Source organism: Chanodichthys erythropterus, chromosome 9 (assembly GCF_024489055.1).
Source record: "Chanodichthys erythropterus isolate Z2021 chromosome 9, ASM2448905v1, whole genome shotgun sequence".
NCBI lineage: Eukaryota > Metazoa > Chordata > Actinopteri > Cypriniformes > Xenocyprididae > Chanodichthys > Chanodichthys erythropterus.
This window is the reverse complement of record NC_090229.1, coordinates 20663708-20687170: the sequence shown is the minus strand read 5'-3', so window position 1 is coordinate 20687170 and position 23463 is coordinate 20663708. Positions and strand designations below refer to the sequence as shown.

The 23463-nt window shown below is 36.6% G+C and overlaps 1 protein-coding gene across 3 annotated transcripts in view; it reads right to left on the bottom strand.

Annotated features, from left to right (window-relative positions):
- cpne5a (copine Va) overlaps positions 1-22876 on the bottom strand; it is a 91807-nt gene extending 68931 nt beyond the window's left edge. For all 3 annotated transcript variants that reach the window (XM_067393778.1, XM_067393780.1, XM_067393779.1), the window contains exons 1-3: positions 22767-22876; positions 7333-7373; positions 3543-3589 (exon numbers count right to left, since the gene is read on the bottom strand). In XM_067393778.1, the coding sequence (XP_067249879.1) occupies positions 3543-3589; positions 7333-7373; positions 22767-22876 (198 nt within the window). The remainder of the gene's footprint in view (positions 1-3542; positions 3590-7332; positions 7374-22766) is intronic.
- Positions 22877-23463: the final 587 nt, after the last annotated feature.

The following is a 23463-nucleotide window of genomic DNA, read 5'->3' as shown; positions in this document are numbered from 1 at the left end:
AATGAAAGCTTGTAAACAATATGTCATGTAGCATTTACCTCAGAAAAGCCAGTGTCCACAGCTTGTTAGTTCGCTAGAGAAATGAACTCTTTCGCTTAATATATGCACTGTATTAGCCTATATATTCATTATATTTTACTTAATCTGTTAGTGATGTCTTGATTAATGTATGTTTATATAAATCTGTCATGAAAATGACAACCACTGTGTAGAAATGATTACATTTCAACCACAAACTGGAGTAAAAATATTTAGAAGTTAAAGCAAAAACTACCTTAGGTGTAGCTTACATGTTTGCATACAGTTTGTTATTTGAGTGTTCATTATTTTATCTAAAAATAATAAAAAGCAATTGAATTTAGGTGAAGAGAAGATGAAGTGAAGTGAAGGAGAAGGAGAAGGAGAAGGAGAAGGAGAAGGAGAAGGAGAAGGAGAAGGAGAAGGAGAAGAGAAGAGAAGAGAAGAGAAGAGAAGAGAAGAGAAGAGAAGAGAAGAGAAGAGAAGAGAAGAGAAGAGAAGAGAAGAGAAGAGGACTACAGAAGCCTGTCGTCTTTGCACTGTATTCTTGAAGGCTGCTCTGCAGTCGTTCCCTCAGCTAATTGTGTTTTCCATGAATAATTAAACAAGATGAGGCAGATGAGAAATGCATAAATAAATGAATCACCAGAAGGGTGTTACAACACCCTGGCCCTGCAGAAATGAAGGAGACAGTTTATGAGGGATAAGGGAATGATAAGGTGATTTAAACATACTGTAGGTGATTTAAAGTGATTTAAACATCCAGTAAAGACCACCCTGAAAAACACTGTATCACAACAGTCTGAATTTCTTACAAACATGGAGTGCAATATATGGTTAGTACATGAGGCATGTCTGTCTGATATTCTCTGCTGTAGTTTTGATATGCATAAACTCATGTTTCAAAAAATTCAAAATCACTTAGCCTGAACCACAAATAACACTCCTAAATCTGTAAAAATTATAGGTTGAATTTATATTTCATGTCCATAAACATAATGACTGAACATTCTCAAGCAAGGCTCTGTTATAGCAGAGGACAGATTCATTAGCATTCACAGCATAATGCTTTATGTACTGCTAATACGACCTCACAGTCTGACTTTATCATTTCACCAGCTGCTACTGTATAAATCATTCTGTTGACCTTCTGCTATACATAAAGCCATAAAGCCTTTTATGTTTGTCATATGGTGCATTATTTTGCAAGTATTGCACTGGTTTCCAACATTTTCAACATTTTTTCAAAACCGAAATCCCATCGGAGAAAGGAGATGCACAGAAAAACATCTCACTTAAATCACCAAACTGTTTTTGGAAAAGCTTTACCTCCCACTGAGTGTTCAAAACAAAGCCAAGGCAGTGAAAAGGGGGTATAACATGTTGTTCAGACCTACTACTGTGCAAAACAGGGGAATTAGCTCAAGGTCACATTCAGAAGTTATGGATAAAACACAATGTTGTCTGACATGGGGCAGTTAACATTTGTAAATTTTGTACATCACAATAGCAGTGATGAGAAAAGAAGATGACATCACAACAGAAATCACAAGAGAATGAAATCATAACAGGTGCAAAAATAAAGTTTAAGCTAATTATGCACAGAAGATAAAAACAATCTTATCCAAAGGAGGATAATCAAATCAATGACTTTAAATTTACAGCGATGAAAAACAGTTCAAGCTCTATGCGATGTGACAAAAATCTGTGACTTTAGAAAGTGAGATATTTGGGATTTCTAGACGTTTTCATTCTGGAAGTCTGCACCACAGCTATAACAATAACGACTCAGAGGAGCGATATCATTGAAATAACTTTCAGAGCAATTTTCTTCCAGCTGATGAACGCTAAAAACGTTGACAGCCAATCAGAATCTTAAAAGAGCTTGAGCATTTAATGCAGCAGACAACACAATGCTTATAATAACATTGTTATCGTCCAATGGTGTGGACATTAATATAATTAACATTATGGTTATCTCTTGTGAATAGGGCTTTTTTATAATATTTACAAATGCAAATCATGTTAAACTTTCTTAAAGGTGTTGTACACGATTTTTTTATTAGAATACCACTCAGAAAATACACTTATTAGTTGGATTTTTTGTTTAGTCAAGCAAAAGACATTGATGCACTTTCCGCTTGTCAATCATTCCGTGCGATCATGAGCAGCTCATATATGGGAAGCAGGAAACTGAGAGTGTGGTAGTTGAAGCATATCATTCATGTTTAATGCCACGTTCAGCTTCGTCAGTAGTTGTCAGTTTGGGGTGTGAGAACGCTATTTTGATTTTAAAAAAGGGAGTGTGTGTAATTCAGTGAGTATGAAACTCCAGAGAGGATGAAATCACTAACAGAACCATTACAGAATCATTTATTGAACATTGGTGTCTTTTATCAAACTAAATATTTTTTAGTTAATATTTTTCACATAACAACTCTCTTATCCATGGTAATATCACTGTAATGCATATAACTGAGTGGTTCATTGCGTATTAATGTGTGAAGAATTAAATATAAAAAAAAGTTAAAAGAAAGTGGGGTACACTAGTCAAACTGTGGACACAATCACTCAGTCAAAGTAAGGCGCTTATGCTGTGTTAGTAACAAAGAGAGAGACACACATATTCCCAAATCTCCTGCTGAGACAGAGAAACACACAAAGAAAACTCCATCCTTATCAATCCCTTACAGCTTGACTGCCTCTTTTCCACAGCGGTTGGTATTATACCCAAACAAGAGGCATCTTACATGGGCAGAGGCATGGAGAAAGAGTCTACACAGCTAATCGGAGTTAGCAACCTGCTCAGTGTTATGTAAGCTGTCGTCTTTCATCATAGGAGAAAAGTGTTCCATCAAAACCCGCTGTAAAGAAGGAGGATCGACACCAGTACTGTTTTATTTTGGGTCAAAAAGTTGTTACAGCTCCTCGTGCGCACATCCTGACATTTACGACCGCTTTGACGCATTCACATCGGCCTTGACAACACCTGCTAGAACAACTGTCACCTGCTAAGAAGGGATTTAATTATAACGGTCTCTGTAACACAAACCAAGACTTGCAAAAGAGCTCCGCAATGCGATTTTTCATACACAAGCTCTTTTTTGCTAGCTCAGTGATGGATATGATAGCCCAAGGATGTCCGATTTTCAGCTGATTGTAATGACCTGCCAAATCCGAGGGCCGGGTTCTCTAGCTCAACACAATTTAAGTGTGAAAAATCACGTTCAGTGAGCTGGGAAGCATTACAAATGCTTTGGCCTGTAACTTTAGAGCCAGATCGACTTTAATGCTAATCACTAACAGAAAGTGTACAATCATCTTAACAGCCAATCACTCAGGGCCATGGGGACAGATTCATGAATATTCAACAGGAGAATCAATGGGCAGTGATGGGCACCAGAGGGCTGTGAAGAGAGTGAAGGGGGCGGAGAGACAGAGAGGATATGCAGAGCTGATTAGGGGAAATGAGGGAGTCTCTGTCAGAGGTGATTGTAGGTTTGTTCCCGAACGTGGACACTTACCTCACGCCACTGCTTAGACTCCACTCCCTGAGTGTACAGAACACACACTGAGAAGATGAGAAAGAGGGAACAAAGAGAGAAATCAGCATCTATTTCATTTTTAAGAAAAAGTTTTTAAGTTACAGTTACTGTGGATGCATCTCTGAAGAACAGCTTAACAACTATAGAAGCTTAGTTCATGATTTCCACGGCTGTTGAAAATTAATAGAAATGACTAGGGATCGGCATAAAAATTACTGATGCGATGCATCGATTTAAAAAGTGTGCATCGGATGGATACAAGTTTTTGTATCGCGATGTATCGTTTCTAACATATTTACATTGGTAAAAAACTAAATATTTATATACATTGTTAGTAGATGAGCTATACTTTTATTATTTACAGAAAGTGAACAATAATTTGTGACAAATATTTTATATGTAGATTGATTTCTCTTCTGTAAACTGTTTCTCAAGCGCGTTCTCTCATCACCATTGCTGCTACATGAATATGACGTATCACAACACTATGGAGAATGAGGCGCGTCCTGTGAGTCACATAGAATATAGATTATAACACAAAATATCACGTATTTTGTCAAATTTTGGATGAATATATCAAAGGTAGGTGGCTACACTTAAATCAAATTGCGATATGGACTAGTGTCTGTGAATATTCAATTGTAAAAAGTCTATTTGAATATGATTCCTGCATGTTCTGCGCGAATATGTTTAATACACATACTGAAGCACGCGTGACGATTTTTCCAGCGTCTGCCATCTGACTATATAACAACATAAATACATAAACTTCATATCCAGAGCTGCTCTGAGAGTCACTTCATGAGCATTTTACCATTTAATTTGAGAAAAAAACTATTGTCATATCATATATACATACAGAAACCGTCAAAAGAAAAGTTTGGTTTAACTTGTAACAGAAATATAGCCCTATTACTATTGTAGTACTATGTACTACTTGTATGGTATAATGTATGTCTTAAAGTAATACTACTACTACTAATATTAATAATAATACAATAATTATTAAGATTTTTGAAGGAATAAATCACACAATTTTTCATCCATGTTTTAATGTTAACACTAATTTGGAAAAAATAAAACAGAATTTGAGAAAAAATAAAAAAAGTTTAGAGCCCTACATATTGAATTGCATAGCATCATATTTTTTTCCATTGCATCTTATTGCATTGAATTGCATTGTGTTGAATCAAATCGAAATTAAATCGCACTGCTTCGTAATGGGTTGAATCAGATCGCACCACATCGGTAGCTGCTTCATATGAATCTTTAATGTATTGTATCGAGATCGGTATCACATTGACCTCAGTTAAGGAGATGCACATCCCTAGAAATGACCAATCTTTCTAAAGAATTATAAAGTAAACGTGGGAATATATAAATATATTTCTTCAAATGTCACAAATATGGAGGCATGAATATGTATGTGTGTGTCTTTATTTGATTCAAAATAAAATAAACCTGTTTGATTCAGTGTTGTTGTCACGATCACAGTCTGTTCCTGTTCACTCCGGACTCCATTTCCCATAATCCTCCCTGTCAGTCACATGCACTCACTCCACCAATCACCTGTTGCCACATACAGCCATGCACACTCCACACTAATCACCACACCCAGCTGATACTCATTACCAGGACTATAAAGGACTCACACTCACACCACCAGTTTGCGAAGTCTTGATTACTCTGTGTGTCAATTCTAAGCGTTTCCCTGTGATTATCCTGTTTCCCTGTCTGTTCCTGTTCCTGCCTTTGACCCTTGCCTTGCCATCCTGTTCTGTGAATGATATCTGCCAGCCCTGATCTTCTGCCTGTATCTTGACCACGATTCTGCCTGTCCCTCGCTGTTCCTGTTTGCTCCTGATTGACCCTGCCTGTATGACTACGCTCACTTTAAATAAAGCTGCAAATGGATCTCTGCCTCAGTCCCGTTTCGTTACAGTTGTTAACAGAAACTATAGTTAAAAACATTTAATTAGCTCAAATAAAATAACATAACCTATGAATGTTAGATAATGAAAACTCGAATTCTTGCCTTTAAAACTAACTGGAATAAAAATGCACCAAATTTTGTTTTCATATTTTTAGTTTTCATTTAATGTCTCCAAAAAATGTTATATCAAGGGTGAAAGTATGAAATATATTTTATTCAGAAGCTAAACTTGCCACCTTTACTGTCATAATCACTCACTATCTCTGTTTATGTTAGCAAATACTTTAATGATACTGGATTTCATTTTTGCACCTGTAACACATAGCCAAAAGTAAAGGTTGAGGACCATTATTTATATTTTTTTAATGCTATAATAACACTGCACTGTTAATTAAGTTACTTAAGTAATTTTAATTACTGTCACTGCAACTGCTTTTATCATAAACAGTCAAATATCGAAGTGTCCTAAATCCTTCTAATGAATTACAGTTTGTAAAGTTTTAATAAGATTGATTAAATACCTAAACCGTACACTGTTGGGGGAAAAAATTTGAAAATGAAAAAATATACATTTAATTTTCTGCCAGAACATGTTAATTTTCTTCACTTCTAAAATACAACATAAATTCACAATGAAATGCCTAATTCAAAATATGGGTAAACACTGGTAAAAAATAAATAAAAATGTATATAAACAGTACTTTGGACCCTATTTTTATATAGAATTCTCTACAGTGTACTGGAAGTAAACGTATGACAGTACTGATTAGGCCCTGTTTACACTAGTGTGTTTTCATTTTAAAACGCATAATATTTGATACCGTTATGTCTGTTGTTTACACTACTCTAGTGTTTTCGGCCCTCGAAAATTAGAGCCTGCTGGTGGCTATACAATCAACTTACAATGCTTTTGGGAAACGCAGCCCAGAGCCATCTCTCTCAATTGCAAATTTGAGCAAAAGCAGACAATATTCTGTCTAAAACTTTGTCTTAATACTAGTAGTAGAACCACATGGGACAATTGTTGACAAGATTACATTGTACAGAGTATCAATTTGAAAACAATTGTATAAAAACATTACATAAGCCATATTCTAGAAACTTAGAACGAGACTAAAATTCAAGATATCAGAGCAAAAATGCCCCTGTATGAGTTTTTTTGTCTCATATTTATATCGTGATAGTAGTCAACAACTACCTACTGGGTTTTTATAGAGTCAAGGACATACAAAAATTTTGAAGGAAAAATATAGGTAGATTTCAAAAGTATTAGTTTCACACAGCACTGTGGAACATGAAGGTTAAATGAAACATAACCGAGAATTCTAATAATTTGTTTAACAACAAAAAAATGTTCAACATCGAGTTTCACTGATGAAAAAGCAACCTCTAAGAAAGACAAGTTCTACTTGCAACGATTAGAATTGCAAAGGTGGCCAGACTATTTGACCCATTGCTCTCTATTTCATAATCTCATGTCTTCAGCGAGAGATTTACTGTACACAATTCCCCATGACTCATGCAGCATTTGTATTCGGGGGGTGACTTCATGCTCGGCATATATTAAGCACTTCTGCATTTTTGTTGATAGTGAAGAAAAGCTGTCACATTGTGATGCAAATTCTATGCATGTGTTTTAGGCAGCTTGGAGAAATAGCAGAGTAGACAAATTGTAAGCAAAGTGTGGAGAGTGGAGAAAAGTCAGAGAGGTGTGTGGAAGAGACCAAACCGGAAAACATGTCAGTGAGGTACGAAGCCTGGGGACCGAGATTGTGTAAAAAGAGATTTTAGGTTAAAAACAAGTACTTCAGCCATGAAAAAAAGAGAAATACTTACAAGGATCAGACTTGGAGAACGTATCTCGATCTAACAGGTTTCTGGGGAAACAGGAGGGAAAAAAAAGTAAATTAAGGACTGAAAAACTAGGTCACTTTGGTCAAACAGTTCAGCCATAAAATGAATAAAGGCCTCACAAATAAACCAGATGGAGCTCTCATTTACATGTTATTTCAGAATCCATTCATTCCCTTCCATTAGCAGCATATCTCTTGACATGAGATTTTGTCTATGTCACTGTGTGTTTTGAAGTTACACTTCCATCATGCCCATATATGGCATTTAACTTTTTTATACATGCACATTGATTTCCAGTCATGCCAAAAATTCTACATTTGGCCAGCATTAGCAGAGCACTAACACAAAACGGAAGGATCTCTACTGTCAATACTTCATAAAACACATACATTTACACTTTTTGGGTGGCAAAAAAAAAAACGTACCTCAATTTTAACTCAATAAGCACAAACAACATTTGAAATGTGTTTTAATTTTATAATTGCGAATATATTCATCATGTAATAAAACAACCTTTTGTGCAGATATTTTACCAGCAATTAAACAGTCTTATCTGCAATATAAATATACAAATTATCTATAAATAATATTTTTTACATTTTAATCTTCTGTCATTTCATATCTCATACTTCACATTCATATCTCTCTTATATTGCTGTGGCATGCTGATTTTTAATTGGGTTCTGTGCATGTACAAAAGCATGATTCACATGAAAAGCTTTAAGCTGTAAGAGTTAATGATGTGGATTTGGTTTTCATAGTAATTTTGTGGTTGTACCTTTCTAGGTATAATAGGAATAATATAAAAGGTGCAATGAACTAGGAAGTTAGTGATCATCTCCGATGTATCCTTGATCAATGCACCCTGGTTAAAATGTGAGCTGAAACAAAGAATACACACTAACAAGAAGCGACAGTCAATAGAACGTTCCATTGCAACACCGGCGCCCAGCAGCCGCCCTGCGTTTCTGTCATTTTGGGGTGAAAGCGAGTCGGCAGCCCACTAGTTTCTATGGCAATATCAGCTGCTTTGTTAAAAAAAAAAAAAAAGTACATTAAAGCTGAAATCCAACTTGAATGTTGACAACACAGAATAAAATTCTATCACTGGTGATCATCAAATCCTTTTAACAGTTTATTTTGCAGACTTTGTGTTTAAGTCTTCCACTTTTTTCATAAAACCTTTGCTCTCTAGAAACCCAGTCAGTTTGGGTTAAAATTCTTTGAAGTTCAAGTATTAGCATTATAAACACTGAATTAATACCAACATAAATTAAGGACATGCATCAGAAAAAACATCATGTATTTTAAGATCATTATGTTTTAGCGTGATTCATTAAAACATACAATATAGCCTATTTCAATTCAGACATAGATATTGTTACTATTACTCCACTAGGTCTGAAATATATTGTTCGCTGCAAACATGATGATCTTAAATTTATTCATTATTAATTTACTATTAATAAATGTGTAAAGTTGCATAAAATGGAAATACTCAATAAAGTACAGTAGGCTAACTACGTAACCTCAGATGGATGAATGGTTGGATTCCACAACTGGTAAAATAAAACATATATAAGACAATACAACATTTACTGTAGGAGCCATACAATTTACTGGTGACTTAATTTAAAGGTGCCCTAGAACTTCTTTTTAAAAGATGTAATATTATTCTAAGGTGTCCCCTGAATGTGTCTGTGAAGTTCAGCTCAAAATACCCCATAGTTTTTTTTTAATTCATTTTTTTAACTGCCTATTTTTGGGCATCATTAACTATGCACTGATATATAGGTTGCGGCCCCTTTAATTCTCGTGCTCCCCCTCCCCCGGAGCTCGCGCTTGCCTTGAACAGCATAAACACAGTTTACACAGCTAATATAACCCTCAAAATGGATCTTTACAAGATGTTCGTCATGCATGCTGCTTGCATACATCGGATCATGTAAGAATAGTATTTATTTGGATTACATTTGATTCTGAATGAGTTTGAGGCTATGCTCTGTGGCTAAAGCTAACATTACACACTGTTGAAGAGATTTATAAAGAATGAAGTTGTGCTTATGAATTATACAGACTGCAAGTGTTTAAAAATGAAAATAGCGAAGGCTCTCTTGTCTCCGTGAATACAGTAAGAAATGATGGTAACTTTAACCACATTTAACAGTACATTAGCAACATGCTAACAAAACATTTAGAAAGACAATTCACAAATATCACTAAAAATGTAATGTTATCATGGATCATGTCAGTTATTATTGCTCCATCTGCCATTTTTCGCTATTGTTCTTGCTTGCTTACCTAGTCTGATGATTCAGCTGTGCACATCCAGACGTTAATACTGGATGCCTTTGTGTAATGCCTCGATCATGGGTTGGCATATGCAAATATTGGGGTCATACATATTAATGATCCCGACTGTTACGTAACAGTCTGTGTTATGTTGAGATTCGCCTGTTCTTCAGAGGTCTTTTAAACAAATGAGATTTATATAAGAAGGAGGAAACAATGGAGTTTGAAACTCAGTGTATGTCTTTTCCATGTACTGAACTCTTGTTATTCAACGATGCCAATATAAATTCAATATTTAATTCTAGGGCAAATTTAAAAAACTGTTCTATTGTGCTTCTGATTTGGCAGTGAAATTCTGCGATTTTGGGTGCGTAAGATGTGAAGGATTCTGTGGTCCAGGTAGTATTTTCACCCCATAATGGCGGCCGTGCTACCGGAGCGCCATCTAGTGGCTGTTACCCAAAAAGTATCGAAGTGTCGCCTCTTGGGTTCTATACTTTTTGTCTGAAATGACAGATTCTCAGTGTGCTGCTGTGATTTCACTTAGCTGTCCACTGGAGGCAATCTTTGGCAGCTACTGAATTAAACAGTCTGCTAAATGAGTAATTAACAAGTTGTGATTAAAAACAGAAAGGCATTATCTTTAAATTTGTTACACGATAGCACAGAAATAAGGCACAAGTATGTTCAAAAATTGAATCTTTTGCAGAATGTAACAACTGTGCATCCCATTCAGCTCTTGGCATCTGATCTAATTCTCAAACTGGATCTATGAATCAGAGCTGATTGAATCAGAGAGTGATTCTGGCACACAGGTTCAATACAGTTTTGGAGAGTCTTAAATCACTATAATAGATCGCTTGCGTGATTATACGCATTTAGAAATTGAGAGCGGCTTAACGAAAACAATCAAAAAACCACTGGTTTAAATTTGACAGGCTTGAAAAATATCTAATTTCTGTCACAATATCATTGTCAGAGAAACTGGTTTTTAATTAAATTCTGTGTGGCTCTGGACTGTATAATGGCTGTTTGAAAATGAAAGTGAGATGAGTGTCAGCTACATGTTGTTAATGCGTGCTGTCGTATCAAACCTCTAACAGACAGAAACAGAGAAGAAAAACATTGTCACTTCTCCTGCAAATAAAACCTTTTAAATGAGTCTCTCAATTCTTCACCAGTGGAATATAGAGCCTTGAGAACGCCAAAACAAAAGAGTTAATTTATATGGAGAGTCAGGCGCCAATTAATGCGAAAACCAATAATTTAACTGCACCCAAGCAGTGTTTTAGAAAAACAGGATAAAGTCATTAAAAAAAAATCAATTGAACTTAAAGTCATGTGAATTATTTTATTATTCTTCTGTTCTTTCTCTGTATTTTAAAGAGTCAGTATTAAATTATATTAAATTATACAGATTTCAAAAAGTCTGAAAAGCTGAAAATCTGCAGTACTAAGAGAGAATATTCTATAATAACCGTTAAAACACTGTTGAAATAAAGGCTTCTGGAAAGCCATTATAGTCTGCTGAAATGGGCTTAACTGTCTAAACATATAGAAGCTCTGACAGATCTGTGATGTTCAAACACAGACTATAAGTTCAAATTAACTCCTTTGGGCTTTGAGGCAAGACTGCGTCCTAAGAGGAATCCTAAAACAGTAGTTTATATATCTGAGGTTTGTGAGAAAGGTTTACATTTAGCCATAAAAGACAAGACATTAATCATACATTTACACATAAATCAGTCATTAATGCTTTGCTTGTCATGTTATTTTTTTCACATATAAACGTCAGTGAAGCTACTAAAGAGACTAAAATCATGTCTTAAAGGGGACATATCATGAAAATCTGATCTTTTCCATGTTTAAGTGCTATAATCGGGTCCCCGGAGCATCTACCAACCCAGAAAAGGTGAAAAAAGGACAACTCAGTAACTTTGTTTTGGCAAGACTTTCTGTGCAAGCATGTGAAAAAACAAGTCACTCAGATTTCGTTCCCCTTGAGAAGGGGATCTTATTATAATATTACCACCCCTTAATCTGCACGTTTCCACCCATAGCGCCATATATATATTTATTTTTTTTACCTTGCAAAAACGGTGTACCAGTCCTAAAGCCATGGCAAAAGTTCGAGCAAAGCATGCTAACTGTTCTGTCGTTGGCTGCACAGACAAGCACAGAACACTGTTTAGAGTCTGGTTAGGCTGCCAAAGCGTTTTTAGCCAGCTGAAAACAGCAAGAATGTTGTGACAGTGGGTCAGTTTTGCATTTGTCCCGCCCCTCATCCACTCTGATCGGACGGCTGGCTAAAAAGTGACAGTCATGAGCGCAGCGTTTTACTTAAAGTTGAACATTCTTCAACAAGGCAACTGGTAAAAAACGGCTAGCGCTCAGCATGAAAACGACACGAAAGTGCCTTGTTATGCTCCTGGCTCTTAAAAAACACAGCACTCCCATTGAAAGCAATTGGAAAAGTACACTAGCTGCTGGAAATGGCCTTAGCTTTGATAGACTGCAAGTTGACCCTGGCGAGCTCGATTGCTAAAAAAGGAGTGTTTCTGTCCAAGCGATATTTTGTTAACAACTCCACATCAGCTATATAAATTTATCCACTAAACCAGTGGTTCTCAAACTTTTTAGCATGGAGTACCCCCTGAAGGGATTCCCATCCTTCTGTGTACCCCCTCTCTTCCACTTCGACTGCAGTTACACCTTTTCCATTAAGGGACAATATTTGCCCCCTAAATTGATTTTCCATTGTATATTTTTATGTTTATGAATAACTTTATAAAATAAATAATGTTTTAAATAAAAAATGTTTAACAGAGAAATATGCAATGATGGTAAAATGAAGTGATACTTTTAAATATTAAACTAAAACTGCCAGTAGGTGGCAGCAAGTCACTGTTTTTATGAGTGAGTCATTCATTCAGTAACAAAGCAAGTGGCTGCGAATGAATCATGGAATCATTGACTCTCACGATTCGTTCAAAGCCGCATTCGTGTGTTTTAGTTCTGCTCTGGTTTTCTTTAGAAATATTTTTTTCGTTGCAAAATAGAGTAAATACTGACAGCACTGTGTTTAAAATGTACGTTTTGTTTTTTGACATGTTGTATAATAATGTCACGTTTGCAGTCATGTGGATATTTGGGTACAATTGCATTCTTCCTCGTTATCAACATTAAATACAAGAACTCACACAAGGTATGTTTTTATATCGAAGAAAGTTTGAGTCTTAAATTGATATATATCCTCTATCTGTGTCTATTTTTGTTCTTCATGCAAGCACTAAATCCCCACTTTTACAAAAGTGCATTGTCAAGAACGGCAGTAATTTAGCACGATTTAAGGCAGCAGATTCGGCACAGAATCTATCATATGCATGCTGCTTGTGTGGATACAGTCATTTTAGACTGCAAAACATGAGATAATTTCATTAAATGTAATGGATTTACGGCATTTTGCCAGTTAGAAATACATGCTCGGTTTTAATATTATTTTAAGGTATGGTAACGTTAAAGTAACTACTCCGCATTTTGTTCGTGTACCCCCTTTTGTCACCTCACATACCCCAGTTTGAGAAACACTGCACTAAACATTCAGAAATGTCCAGATGCATTCTAAAAGTTTTTCCTGAGTCTCTCCATCAGTGTCCGACTCTGGCAATCCTCATTTTGGCTGCGTGAGATTCTCCAGGTTTGTTGTTGTTGAGCAACCGAAGCGCAAGCTGTTAAAGCTCCGCCCTCTTTTAAAAAGCAGGCAGGGAGCAGCAGCTCATTTGCATTAAATGTTTCTGCCAAGTTTCTGAACTCAGAACATATGTTTAGATCTGGCTGAAGAGACTTGTAATTGTAGTGTAGTGTTCTGTGTTGATGTTTTGACTGAAAGCACTGAAAGAACTGATCTGTGGTGCTAATATCACCTTTCAAAGTGAGATGTGTTACAGCACACAGATCAGTTCTTTCTCTTTGCCAAAGAAGTGGTCTGACACTATTGGACTTGTGATCCAATCTCCATCTCACCCCGCTCTCCCAGAACCCAGTGGCACTGTAATTGGCACCCTCATGCGGGAGAAGCTATTTCAGCCAGAGGGGATCAAAATAGATTCTAAACTCCTCAGCCAATGAATCCTCATTGGTTCAAAGAAGCAGAAAAAAAGTAATTCAAGTTGCTATCTGGTTAAGGGGAGCAAAGAGAAATTTCAGAGTGCATCTCAGCCAAAAGCCACAGACCTGGAGGTGCAGGAGAGGAAAGGATCATGTCGCTCATCATGTCATCTGGAATGAAAACTCTTGTAGTCTGGCCATCCTGGCAGGGGTATTACCACCATGACAGACTCTCAGGTCAATGGAGAGTGCTTATCATCATGGCTATTTGATGAACTCTGAACAAAGCCCAGAGCAGGACTGAGTGCAAACAACACTAGGAGAAACATTTCCCATGAGTCAAAACAAAAGATGGCTACAGCAGGGCATAATTTAATGACCTAGGGCTCCGTCTAACTGCCACTTAACAGCACAGGGCACTGGCAATCAACCAGTACATTATTAGAATGTCTCTCACAGGTCCTGTGCCACTTCTAAGACCTAGGAATTCCTGTTATAGTGTTTTATTAAATGTAATATGATATACAATCCCGCTGTCTTCTCCTCAAGAAGTAATTACAGAAGAACAGGAGTGTCAGCATTTTTCCAGCTCATCAACAACAAGAATGAAACGGCATAATTAAATCCTGGCAAGCGCTGTTTATAAACCAGGCATAAATCTACACAAAAACCTCTGGTGAAGTCAGAAGTCAGCAGGGCCAATGATCTCGTTTTGCATGTCTCTTGCTCAATAGCTTGTAAATGCAACACTTAATCACTGTAACACAGCACATCCTGATCTATGGTGCTCATTTAAGTTGAATTACCTCTTTATAGGATAAACATGTTGTTTATTTGATTACAGAGGACAGTACAATAACAATAAAACTTGAGTTCAGCAGAACAGATATTAATGAAGTGTCATATTGCACAATAAAAAGGAAAAATGCTTTAAAAAAGTAATTAAAAATTGCTGGTGATGGTAACTGTGTGATTAAGTAATTGGAGTGGTAAAACATTAGGCATCAGTCTACACCACTTGTAAGGACTATACTACTCAGTTTAACAGACTGCAACACTGATTAACAAACCTGCAAATTATGGTAGATATTTGTAGATATTTATGCATATTTATGCACTACCGTTCAGACATCTGGATTCAATAAGTTTATATAAAAAAATATAAATATATAAAATAGAAAAATCATTTAAAATTTTTAAAAGTTAATAACATTTCACAATATTGCCATTTGTACTGTATTTGTGTAAATGAATGCAATAAATGCAGCCTTGGTAAGAAACTTCTTTCAAAATCTTAATCACAAACTTTTGAACAGTATATATAGAGTATATAAACAAAAATGAAACTAATATTAAAATTTTGCCCAATTCTATAGCCTAATTGTTTTCCAATAACTGGCCAATATTAAAATTCTACAAAAGTTTGTCTATAAACTTAAACACTAAAATGTTTATGTTCATGTTGAGATTTTAAGTCAATTTAGGCATCACAAAATTATATTGAATTATGGATAAGTACTCAATGGAAGATGAACTATTGATGAGAAAATTATGAACAGTCAGCTAAATCTTTAACACATTTCCTTAAAATCAGTTAAAGGCATCAACATAAAAATGTCAACATAAGCCTGTAAATACCCAATATTGCCTGATTTCAGTCAATCAATAAATAAAAACTTTAATTATTAATTTAATTAATACCAGTTGATTAACAATATGGTCCCAATATAGTGTGCCTCCCTAAACACTTGTGTTGCACCATATGAGAGTAATTATTGCCTAATATAGAATTAATTGTGTTATGTATTCCAATTTTGATATTTGATTTGATTTTTTTTTTTCACAAAGGGGTAGAGGAATGCAGATTACAATTACCAGAGAAATTGTTGATATTAGATAACACTGAAAAACTGTTTAAAATGAATCAGAGTAAACCCATTAAAGCAGGTCAAAAAAGGAGAATTAAAATAAGTGATGCCCAAAGCCAAAATCTCACCTCTATGCCAGCTCTGTTTGCTAGATAATGTTTGCAGTGGTGGTCCACCTGTCAGTGCCATCATGTAGATGTCAGCAAAAATGAAAAGTCATTTAAATCAAGTAGTTTTGGAGCAAGCAATTATATCTTAATTAAAGAAAACAAGAAAGCAAATAGGGTCAGCAAATGTTGACTCCCACAATCCGGTGTAAAAAAAAAAAAAAAAAAAAAAACTAATAGAAGCAATGTGAAAATATCAATGCTGATATTTAGTACATCTCACTGGGTCAGTTTTTGTTTTGGAGTACAAAACTGTGATGCCAATCAATGTGTTTTCATTTCAATAAGGGGGCAGCAGCACTCAACTGAATAAGCCCAATAAAAATCAGAGTAACACTTTATTTTGATAGTCCACTTTAGACATTATATAAGTAACTTTGCATGTCAACTAACTCTCAGAGTATTAGTAGACTGTCTGCTTAATATCTGCTAACACTTTATTTTGATAGTCCCCCAACTGCAAGTCAACTTAGTCTACTAACCCAAACCCTAACACCTAACCCTAACCTAATACTACTAATCTACTACTAATACTTTCATGAGACTTAGTTGACCTGTAGCTACAAAGTTACTTGTAGTTAGTAGAATGTCTAAAGTAGACCATCAAAATAAAGTGTAACCAAGATCAGAGTTGAATAGCAAGTGTAGACAAGCCTTTTGTCATTCCTAGTATCTTTGTCACATCACACGATGATCACAAACACCTCACAAGAGAATTCTGAGTTTGTGAGACAGCCGTTTTGAGCCCTTTGATTTGACACCATACTCTGTCAAAATGCAGGCATACCCACACTCGCTCTCCTACTAACACATTTCTACGCATACTAAATCAGCCAGCTCAATTAACAACTGGCCAAGCTCTCATCCAGCCCATCCATCCGTTCAGCAGCTGTTTTTTTCTCTCTCAACCATCTGTTAGACTATTCACCATATTAAGCACTTCCCTCTGTGACATGCAGAGGTCAGACACTCAGTCCCTCCTCCTAAAAACTGTTATCTACCAACCTATGATTTTATTTTAATCACATATTGGTCATGTCGCAGGGCTTGTTTATTCTTAAAGGTTCAAAATTACTGCCTCACTGTAATATCGGCTGGTTCCACTAGATATCAATTATGCCAATCAATCCTACAGACAAAAATCACTAAAAAAACAGGGCAAAAAGAATAGAGATTGGATGAAAACAACACATAAACTAGGACACACACAATCACTTCTGCAGTAGATTACAGTGTGAATACATAATGACTGTGAATCTCTCAGCCTCACACATCATTTGTCATTGATTCTGCCTCTTTATCACAAGCCTCACTATCTATCCATCCATCCCAACATCATCATCGGCTGTCACTCGGGGTGAGTATGACTGTCCTCTCCATTGGGTCATCTACTTGTGGATCTTCAGATGGCTGTAGAGGCCAATTCGCAATTCGCTGTTTAGGGAGACATGTATTGGAAAAACGGATGGCATGGCCTGTCCATCAAAGTTGGTACTGCATTATTATAGTGGTGATGCTGGTCATGTTGGCTTCCTCCAAAACACTGATGTTGGTGCATCTGTCCTCCCAGCAGATCCTCAGGATCTTTCATGAGGATCTTTGGTGGATTGTTCCAGGGCTCTCAGGTGCCTGTTGCAGGTGGTCCATGACTCAGGCTCCATACAAAAGGGTGAGGAGGACAATAGCTCTGTAGACCAGGAGTTTTGTTTGGGTTGTTAGGTCTCTGACTTCAAAGACTCTTTTCCTGAGTCTAGCGTAGGCTCCACTGGCACAACTCAGGCGATGGTTGACCTCAGAGTCAATGTCAGCTTTGATATAGGACCTGGGTCTTCTTGATGTTTAAAGTTAGGCCCAGGGCTCTGTACGCATTGGCAAAGGCATTCAAGGTGCCCTGGAGGTCTTCTGCGGAGTGTGCTGCGATGATGTTATCATCCACGTACTAAGGCTCTGTGATGGTGGTGTAGTTGACTTTGTTCTTGGCCTTGAACCTGTTAAGATTGATGGGTCAACCATCAGTTCTGTACACAATTGGAATACCCTGTGGTAGCTTTTCACCAATGAGGTGGAGTATGGCAGCAATGAAGATGGCAAATAGGGCGGGTGTGACGATGCATCCTTGTTTGACCCGTTTACATTTCCACAGTGAAAGGCTCGGACTCTGAGCAATGTGACAGATGTGCCGTCATGTAGAATCCTTATATTATGATATATTTGTCATCCATTCATCTATCTTTCTACATTTCTCTTTCTCTCAGTGTCACTTAAGAGTTACTTCAGGTCCAAGTAGCATCTGCAAAATCAAACCTGACTGTTTTTCATTTTGGTAACAGAGTATTTAAATCTATGAAGGAAGACATGTTGGAAGCAGGATACACAGGACGACGTGAATGTCTGCTCTAATATTCACAGCTCTGGGACTAAAGGTATTCTGCTATTTTAGCATGTATAATCAGATGAGGAAATCCAGCAATAAAAGGCACTGAAGCTGAACGGATAGCAAAAGAACAATAACAGCTTACAATACACCACGGCTCCATTTGGAATCAAGTCACATGGTGAGAAGGGAGCTGAACTCCATCCGTAAATCATCTCCAGGTTTGCAAATACCCACCAGACAGAGCCCTTCTCAGCAGTGTAGAGCCTGGAGAGTCTAGCAGCAGAGCGGTGCTTTGTGAATGTAGATGTATACCATGATCTGGTTCCTCACCTGCAAGGTCAACTAAGAGGAGGACGTGGATCTGCAGTGAAACTGAAGCTTGCCAACAACTGCAACTTTATTCTTCCACTTTTTCAATACAGAAAGCTACTCATGGAGGATAGTAACAACAGGGACACATGGTTTTTGGCAAGGACATTCATTTCCCAGCAGCAAGAATTAAATTCAGAATTCAATGTTTAGATAAATGGCAAAGAAACTTCTGTGCTTTTAAAGAGCCATTTCCTGTAACTTTAGTAGCATAATGCAGAGGTATCCAGAAAGTTCTAGTTAGCTAAACTACATAATGCAAACAATTATAAGTGCGTCCTTCCTCATGAAAGAGACACAGTTCCAAGTCCAGGCACTTGCATAGATTTTAATATTAAAAAAGCCTTTATTTACTTATTAAAAACCACCAACATGAATTGGCCTTCATCAGGCACCCAAACAATAGAGAACATGAAGTTATCTTGCAGTCTGTTAAAGTGATCCACTTATAATTGTTTGCATTTTCCACCACTTCAGGAGCACCCAAGGCATTTTTTGCACTCTACAACAATATTTTTTCTTATTAGTTAAATTGCATGTTTGTTATTTAAATCATTATCAGCATTGCACAAAGCTGATCAGCATTCCACAAAGCTAAGACTACACAGTAAAATCCCCAGAGTTAAATCAACTCTGCTCAGAGTACATATGATCCCTCTCTATATAGTGTTAAAATAACACTGAAGCAGAGTTAAAGTTAATGAGATAATTAAGCAATTAATAAGGCTGTGACTGAAGTCAGTTGTAGTTCTTGTGTTTCTCTTTTCTTCAGTGATTCTGCTTGTTAATAGCAGGCGTTCATCACTAATGCACAATCATCACTTAATTGCTTAATTATCTCATTAACTTTAACTCTCCTTTAGTGTTATTTTAACACTATTTAGAGAGGGACCATATGTACTCTGAGCAGAGTTGATTTAACTCTGGAGATTTTGCTGTGTAGAGAGAAAGGGTAAAGAAAAACAAGACACAAACATTACACTGAGGCTATAAGTTACAATGTTGTTTTCCCAAATGTATGTGGTCATATTCATCACTACCCCTCTAGTTTCAGGGGGTTGTGAAATCCATTCCCCCATAAAAACGTAAAAAAGTAAAATGAACATTTTATCAAATTTGAGTTAGGAATAAAGTTTGGCTCTCTTAGAGTTTGACTATGATCTGTCCTGACAGTTGTGTTTGGTGATGAACAACTGTGATAAGATTAATAGAAAATGGAGTGTGAAATTGACTTAAAATCAAACAAAATTCAATCCAAAATATCTGAAAAGCATTTACTTGGATCCAGTGTTGCTGTAGTTACTGTGTTTTGTCTTTGCAGTATTGTTATGTGAGTTTCTCTTGTTAACTGAAAAGACAAGCTAATGCAGCTTAGTGCCAGTCCAGAGTGAATTTTGGTTCATTCATTTGAAAGAAAATTAAACAACAATGCAGTGTACTTAAATCTAGACTAGTTCTAGCAAAGTATCACCTAAATATTAAATTTTCAGCAGACATTACACCAATCTTCAGTGTCACATGATCCTTCAGAAATCATTCTAATATGCTGAATACTAATAATTAATATTTCTTATTATTATCAATGTTGAAAACAGTTGTGCTGCTTAATATTTTGTGGAAACTGCGTTCTTTGATTCTTGAATATTTCATATTTGTAGTAGTTCTAATGCTCAAGACCCAATAAGTATATCCAAAAACTTTTCTTGCAACTTGACACAACACAAGCCAATCAGAACCCAAAACCCAATTAGTGCCAGACAACTGGATCAATTGCATATCTCACAGCCACAGGACAGCTTTTGTTTGTGATAAGGGTTATCACAGAGTCTCTGGTTTGTCAGGCCAAACTTTCTGCACTCCAATAACATCAGCAGGTTATGAGGGATCTGGAGGGGGAAGTGAAGCGATTCAATTCCATGTCTGCCACAATCCCCTGATAATCAGCCCAAACTAAATCAATTACAGAGAACAAACGCAGGTGATGATTTCCACCGCCGCCTTGCAGAGTCTCATCACAGACCTGGAGAGAATGTTCTGCACTGACACAGAGGGCCAAAATGGGTTAGAGCCAATAGATTTATTTATTCATTGATTCAATCTCAGGAGCGAGGAGGCGGCAAAAAACCTAATTCAATTAAAATAATAACAATAATGTAAAAATCAATAACTTGATCACATATTTGATAACACTAATGAGTTTTTTTTATGTTTGAATTATTTCAGTTGTAGAAGCAAGTGTAAAAAAAAAAAAAAAAATCCTATAAAGGAATGTTAGTAGTATTTCATAATTAGAAATGGGAACCAATCCTAATCAGATCAAACGAGGATCCTCTAAAAATTCTCTTAGAACCAATTGAGATCATACTGTACAAAATGAAATTCCTATTTTAAGTTTAATCTTCAGTATTTCTTATTCATTAGAATCTTATTTTAACCCATAAGGATTCGACATGTGATAGAAATCCCCTTATAATTGATAATGCATGCATTAGTATTCCTTTATGATTTTCTTTTTCCCTTTTTTTAGTAGAATAGAGAAAGTATGAAGAGACAGGTAGAAAAATTCAATATGCTCTTACATGCATGCACGTGACACTTAAGACCCTTGTCAAATACATGTCAAGTTCAAATTAAAATGCAATTAATCACTAAAGTCAGAATTTTTGTGTAATTTACAGTACAGTATGTATTTCTTGTATTTTGATATAATCATTTAGCTTTTAGTGGATGTAGAAGTTGAAAATAAATTTCAATCTAAAAACCTATTTATATCTGGTTCATTGAAAACAGTTGAGATCACATTTAGCTAATGTGATGAAGTCTTGGTCTTTAACAGAGAAATTTATTCAGCTAACAATCAGACCAAATTACACCCATAATCAGTATTCTTTCTTTCTCATTGCAGACAGCAGGCAATATTAACTTGCAGCTGAGAAGTTGGCGAGCTTATGGTTATTAGCTACTTGCACAGGAAATTGCACTCATTAAATAGATGGTTTGACTGTCAAGTTGGGAAATTCAGTAAAATCATTTTGTCTAAATTGGACTGGAGCGTGTATAATTGACTATAAGCGACTATTAAAGGCATAGCAGATGTTGAGTACACCAGCCGTATCCATTACTCCTCAAGATGATTGAAAACCCAAACCAATAGCCCACCTATCACTCTGAGCAAAGAGCCGGCTGTGGTCCAGGCTGAAATTCATTTTCACCACATCTCAGAACCTGTTTTTCCAGTAGCAGTGATGCATTCTTATCAAGACCAACCTAGTCTGCTCTAAAAGTAAAGATGATGTTATAAGCATCAGAAAAGAAAAGAAAAACGTTCACCAAAAGAAATTACGTTACATGCAACATACAAACCCTCTCTGTTTCACACTATAGTGAATGCTGTATCCACTGACATGAGGACACTGGGTGGGGTTTTTATGCTCCTTCTCATGAATATTCCCTGTTTGCTTCAAAATTACAGGGCTATGATTTGACGACTTTACACATTTCCAAATCCAACAAAGAATAACTGAAGATTTAACAAGCCTTTAACAAGCAGTTCTCCACTAAATGCACAAACATGTGACACTTATTATAGATGGAAAGCGAAGATTATCTAGGCTATAGGGGTACCCGTGGGGACTTGATATTCAGAGCATCTGACAACTTATGGCATCTCTGTATGGAGACAATTGAGCAGCAACGTTGAGTGCTTTAGGCAAGTATATACACGCAACTCAATGGAGATATTAGCCTAGATATTTACACTCACGTCAATATTGTAAAGCCAGAAAGTCTCGTGTCATTATTGTTGCATGTGAGCTGCTATCAAAACTATTTTTCATATACATAATTCATGGCGGCTTAAAAAAAACAAAAAAAAAAACAGGGTTGAACAGCCTGATGCCAAAGGAGAACATTGCTATGCTTCTTTATAAAACCATCTACATAGGCTGGTGCTTCAAAGAACATTAAAAGCTTCGTTTTTCTCAGTTAACAGAACCAATATAAAGAAAAATCAAGAACTTTTTCTCTAAAGAACCAACCCGTCAAGACCACTAATTCAAACTTAACTTGTTTTTATATATATACAAAAAGGGATTCTTTGTTAAACCTATAAAAAAAAAACCTTTGGATAACTTTTATCTAGTCAAACACCTGAAAGGTCGATGTGAACCACAAAGACCAAGCAATTAAAGTGATTTCAACTTGAGTGTGCGAATGTGAATTGATTCTATCTCATACCTGCACGAGACGGTGATCTCCACTTTGGTGGCGGGAATATTCCCCGTGATAGGGTCGAACTCGCTCACTGAGGCCATGTCCTCTAGTTTATCCATAACGTCCCCTTCCATGGGCGCGCGGGACAACGGAACGCTCTCTACTTCAAACAGTTTATCAGTTAGTGGTGCTGCGGTGCTTCCTAAAATCTCACAGCACCAGCGAGGCGCGGGAGCGCGCAGGACCGCAGCAGGCAGGGTGACAGAAAATCAGCGTCTGTGCTGGTCGCGCGCTGGAGAGCGCGGATGTCCTGTGATGCGCTTTATAATAATATATCAGCAGTGTTACAAGAAAAAAAACGACCAGACAACGGGTTTGGTTCGCTAAATGAAAAACTCAAAGAAGAGTGCAAGTGCGCGCCTCTTCTGACAGTGGCGAGATCTCTCGTCCCTACTGTGTGGAGTGGAAAGTAAAGGAGTAGAACTCCACCCCTCGCGCATTCTTTCACATATTGTGGCTCGCTCGGCGCAGCATCACTGTATTGATCCACAGCTACGGCTCATTACTGTCTGAGCTATTTCTCACGGCGGTTAACTTCTGAAATACAACCCTCAAACCATTCTGTAAAAAAGCAACGAGGGGAAATTAATGCAAACATGCTACATTAAAAACCCGTTAGATGGTTAACTGTAAGAAACCTTAATAGGCCACGGTGAAATGT